This window comes from Microcaecilia unicolor, chromosome 14, assembly GCF_901765095.1.
Source record: "Microcaecilia unicolor chromosome 14, aMicUni1.1, whole genome shotgun sequence".
NCBI classification, from domain to species: Eukaryota; Metazoa; Chordata; class Amphibia; order Gymnophiona; family Siphonopidae; genus Microcaecilia; species Microcaecilia unicolor.
In genome coordinates, this window is record NC_044044.1 from 18,972,830 (window position 1) to 18,978,254 (window position 5,425).

Below are 5,425 nucleotides of genomic sequence, written 5' to 3' on the forward strand. Positions count from 1 at the left end.
CACTCACCACCCGCCCCTCTCCCTCAGCACCCTCACCAGCCCGAAGCGAGGCTGCGGCGGGGCGGGTAATAACAATGGTTCGGAGCCCAGCGACATCATCATCCCGCTCAGGACTTCGGATGGCGCCTTCTGCCCACACTACGAGAAAGTGAGCGGGGATTACGGACACCCTGTCTACATAGTGCAGGAAATGCCCCCCCAGAGCCCCGCCAACATCTATTACAAAGTATGAAGTCGCTGGAAGTACAGGCAGAGCCCTGGCCGCTCTCTCGCTCCCGGCGGGGGGAGGGGGGGCAGCGTTTGTTGATGTGTATCGAGTTTCCCTTTGAATTTTTCACTGTTACCATCTCTAGCATCATAGCAGATCTACAGCTTCCTCCCCGATGCTTGTAGGAGTGGAGTGTGAAAAATATTTTGCACACAGACACACACAGACTCTTAAAGGGAAAAAAAAGAGTGGGTAACTACAGGTGCTGAGCACAGGGAAGAGAAAATGTTTTGTTTTAACTCCTGGAGGATTATTTTAGTCCTGTTTTTACAACAAAAACAATAATGTGAATTCCTTTTTTTGAAGTTTACGGCCGATGACAATTATAATTTTAATTTTTACTTGACATAATGAACTCTCTCAACCTATCTGACATTTGCTCATGTATTTTTATTTTCTTTTACATTTTTTTTTGAAATGGTTTTTCTTATGCCTGCAGAGCCCGTGATACCTAGGATTGGCTGTCCCTGTGACTGCATGCAGGCAGCAAGAAATTTTTCAATGCACCACCTCCTCCTCCTGTACTGCCATAATTATGCAGGGAGGAAGGAAGTGCCGCATCTGTAGAAAGGTGAGTTAGCACCGAGACAGTGATGGGGACTGATGGGCTGTCACCGGACGATTGCCGACCTTTGAGCAGCACTGACAGCTCGGAACGCAAGCTTTTACCTCTCCTTACCCGTGTGTAGATGTTGAGATACGGACTTCTCTCCCTTCAGGATCTACCCTTCAAGTCCACGTTGGGTGCTTCCCTTTGTGGTGTCGTCAACGAAACAAGAGTCCAGAGGGGATACAATAAAGTATTTCACTCTTTCTAAGTGTGCCAACCATGGCAAGAATAAAAGATGCTTGGGTAAAACTCTTGTATAGCCTGATCACTGGTCTGACCCTGGAGGCAGCAGTTCTAGAAGCCAGGATCACACAGTACTGCAGTGGATGAGCAAAGATGGATCGATCCATTCTTTTTTTGTGTGTCCTCACCTTCTCTCCTCTGTTTGAATGATGAGGGTTTTTTTTATGTTTAATCTATTGAGAATGTCTTTAGCTTTGAAGGAACAGAGATAAGGGAATAAAGCTACCCCTCCCTCTTCACCTTCCTGACAGCATAGGAGCTATCAAGATCTACTCGCCTGGACAAATTTTCTGCAGAGAATCAATGCAAAAGACAACCAAAACTGATGGGATAGAGAGCAATATTCTCAGATAGTCAATCTTCTCTGGCCGGCAGCTGCAGTATATCCTTACCGTGTGGACAGGAAAAACTGAGCAGACTGGATGGCTCAAGAGGTACCTGTTTGCCGTCGTGTTGGGTTGTCCAGCCTGGGTCAAGATGGTGCCAGAAACATTCTATACCCACACAAGTCTTCAGTGGGTCCTTTCATAATTGCAACCCTCTGAGCCAGCCAAGAACAGAAAGTGCCCTACTGGACTATTATTTCCTCGCAACAACAGAACACTTAGTTTGCTCTTCTGTGAACAGAGTTGGATTTGAGTAGGAGGAGGTATTGGACAGGTACCGAGATGAGTGGTGCACATGAAGAAACTGATTTCAGTCGTGGAGGAATTAATATGTTGCTGTATTCCAGCCACTCCAAACCCACAATGAGAGTGCCACATTTCTCAGACATTCCCCCTAATACAAATTGTATATCTGGGGGGGGGGGGGGGGGGGTTAGAAGAAGAAGTGGTGTCATCTTCTCTTACCACAGACCAGGTGGACATGACTAGCCACCATTATGACTATCATCTGCTTAGAAGATGCTTACAAATGGAAGAGTCTTTAGGGGGTTTCAGTAGAGGTCCTGTCCAGGTTGGTGTACCTCCTAACCCAGATAACGGGCAGCCCTGGGAGTTCCTAAATTAAGCAGGACTTTCCCCTCTTGTAGTCTCTTGATTGTGGAGTGTGAACAACTGTTGGGCCTCAGGGGACATTCCAAGTGCCACTTACTCTTCCAAAAGGAAGAAAGTAACCAGACACCAACATGGTGGCTAAGAAGCAGAGGAACAGGAAGTGATGTCACCAGAAACTGTTACAGAAAGGACTTCCTGCCCCCAAATAAGATGTAGCTGCACAGAAAGAGGTGCAGTTAAGAGACAGGGGAAGGGAAAGGAAGAAAATTCAGTTTCTTTATATCATGTCATCACTGTTTTAGATTTATTTGAAAACTTAAAAAATACAAGGGCCTTGATTCTCTTGCCATATACGTGTACCGATGGGTTTTTTGCAAATTTGTCTGTATTCAAATGCATTTTTCACTGTTACTGGCCAGAGACACACAGAACTGATTAAAAGAAGACAGTCAGCTATAAAAGGCATAAGCTCAGTAGACAGACCAGCACGTGTTGAATGTCTAATATGTTCCTTTAAAAATTTGTTGCAAGGACAATCAACCACTCCACAGTGTTCCTGCGACGTTACGACAGACTGTGTGACTGGAACACTTGGCCCATTTACTAAGTCACTGAGAGTTCACTGCAGATGTAGTAACAGCTTGAGGGTTTTTCCCTCGCATAACGGGGATGAAAACGGTAGGGACTGTGTCAGAGGGCTGAGTATTCCTGTCGCACATCCTGCCGTGAAGCAACAAGGACTGTGTAGAGAAGCTGAGTGTTCCCTTAACACATCCTATGAGGAGACTGAAGAATTATGTTGAAGAACTGAGTGTCGGGCAAGAGACTGGTGTGTGACTTTGGTGTCGTTAACTGCAGCCTCTGTGGTAGAACTCTGGTCAGGGAGAAAATGTTTGCAAATGGATTTTTTGTTTTGCAGAACAGAAACATTTGCTCCCCGACTGTGGCTCCACAGTAAGTGAGTAGGACAGAAGAGAGAAAAATCCATTGGTTTGAATTTTTATTTAAAATGGGGAAATATAGTAGATATATAACCCTCTGTTGGCCAGACTGGTTTCTGGCAAGGGTGGTGCTTCTTGTCTTTGATTTGTTTTAAAGATATCTGCAGTGAGGCTGGAAAGGAGAGGTGGTCCAAGGAGAGCAGGCAGGTCTCTCACCAGTGCTACCTGTCTTGGTCACCCAGCCCTGCTCCCCAGTAGTACCCTGTCTCCTGTCTTTGTCTCTGGTACTGCCTATCTCCCATCTCTTACCGGCTCCTGTATGTGCATCTGTCTGCTCAGCAGTGCCTGTCTCTAAGACATAAGCATCGCCACACTGGGACAGACCAAAGGTCCATCTAGCCCAGCACTCTGTCTCTGACAGTGGCCAATCCAGGTCACAATCACCTGACAAGGTCCACGGAGCAAAGCATTTTGTACTGCTTGTCCCAGGAATAGAGGATTTTTCCCTATGTTCCTTTAATAACATTCTCTTGCCTTTTCCTTCAGGAAGCCGTCCAAACCTTTCTTAAACTCTGCTAAGCTAACTGCCTCTTCTTCACGAGTGCCTGTCTCTTGTTTCTGTCTCCTCTCATTGCCACCTGTACCCCAGTGCCTTTTTCCCCTCTCTCACCTGTTCCTAGCGCCTGTCTCCCTTCTTTCTGTCTGTGCCTGTTGTTCCCTCCCCCCCCCAAGTACTTGTCTCTGTATGACCTGTTTCCCAGTCTCTGTCTGTCCCCTGTATGTCTGTCTGTGTTACCTTCTTTCTCTTTGCACTGATGCAGACTTCAGAGGCTTCAGCACATAGAAATATAGAAACATGAAGGCAGATAAACGCCAAATGGCCCATGCAGTCTGCCCATCCTCGATAACCACTAACTCCTCCTTTTCCTAAGAGTTTCCATGTCTCACTCTTCTTTCATACACAGAACTTCACCCCCTATATTGCACCATTCCTTTGAATTTTTGTAACCCAAGTGGTTTGGGAGGAGGGGCTAGTGCTGGGCAGACTTCTACGGTCTGTGCCCTGAAAATGGCAGATACAAATCAAGGTAAGGTATACACAAGAAGTAGCACATGTGAGTTTATCTTGTTGGGCAGACTAGATGGACCGTGCAGGTCTTTCTCTGCCGTCATCTACTATCTTACTATGTAAGTGCATGACCCTGCATTTCTTAGGATTAAATTGTAGTTGCCAATTATTGGACCATCTTGTTTTGCTAGAACCTTCCTCATGCCATCCACACCCTCTGGGGTGTCCACCCTATTACAGAGTTTGGTAACATCCGCAAAGAGACGGCCCTTACCAGACAGTCCTTCTGCAATATCACTTACAAAGCAGGGGTGTAGCTATGTAGGGCCACGGGGCATGGACTGCCACAGATTACGCCCTGGCCCCCTCTACATTGGGCCCACCCCCCCTGCCGCCTCCCGCCCCGCCGCCACATCAGGTACTTTGTTTGCTGGTGGGGGTCCCCAAACCCCGCCAGCTGAAGAGTCTTCTTCAGCTCCGGTCAACTCCGGCGCCTTCGTTGTGTGATCATCTGTTTCTGACGCCTTACATCCTGCACCGTGCATGTAGCCCCGTGCAGGACGTAAGGCGTCAGAAACAGATGATCACACAATGAAGGCGCCGGAGTCGACCAGACTCTTCGGCTGGTGGGGATTGGGGACCCCTGCCAGCAAGCAAGGTACCTGATGCGGCAGCGGGGCAGGGGGTGGGCGGGGTTTTGTTTTTGCAGTTGCGGGGGGGGGGTCCAAAGTGGCGGGGGGCGGCGGCAGGGGAGGCAGCTAAACAGTCCCCCCCCATCTCGGGCTCTGGCCCCCCCTCCCACCGAGGTCTGGCTACACCCCTGTTACAAAGATGTTAAAAAGAGCCGGCCCGACAGTCCTTCCGCAATATCACTTACAAAGATGTTAAAAAGAGCCAGCCCGAGGGCTGATTCGTGCGGTACACCATTGATAAACCTCCCTTTCCTCGGAGCAAGCTCCATTTACCACTACCCTCTGTCTCCTTCCATTTAACCAGATTTTAACCCAGTCAATCACTCTATTTATTTATTTATCTATCCGTCGTCTGTGTGGAACCATATCAAAGGCTTTGCTAAAATCTAAGTACACCACATCTAGCGCCTCTCCAACATCCAACTGTTTGGACACCCAGTCAAAGAAATCAATCGGATTTGTCTGACATGACCTGCCTCTAGTGAAGCAACAAAAAGCGGGGGAGGAAAATCCTCACGCAAATCAAAGGCAATGGAAACGAAAACGCGAGGACAAGTGTGGAGGAAATCCAGGAAACTTTATTAAATAATTAAATAACGACCCG

The 5,425-nt window shown here is 47.8% G+C and overlaps 1 protein-coding gene across 2 annotated transcripts in view; it reads left to right on the forward strand.

Annotated features, from left to right (window-relative positions):
* Window positions 1-1,896, forward strand: part of EFNB3 (ephrin B3) — a 142,700-nt gene extending 140,804 nt beyond the window's left edge. For both annotated transcript variants that reach the window (XM_030187343.1, XM_030187344.1), the window contains one exon: window positions 1-1,896. This exon is cut by the window's left edge and continues 166 nt beyond it. In XM_030187343.1, coding sequence (XP_030043203.1) covers window positions 1-232 — 232 coding nt within the window. In that variant the 3' untranslated portion in view covers window positions 233-1,896.
* Window positions 1,897-5,425: the final 3,529 nt, after the last annotated feature.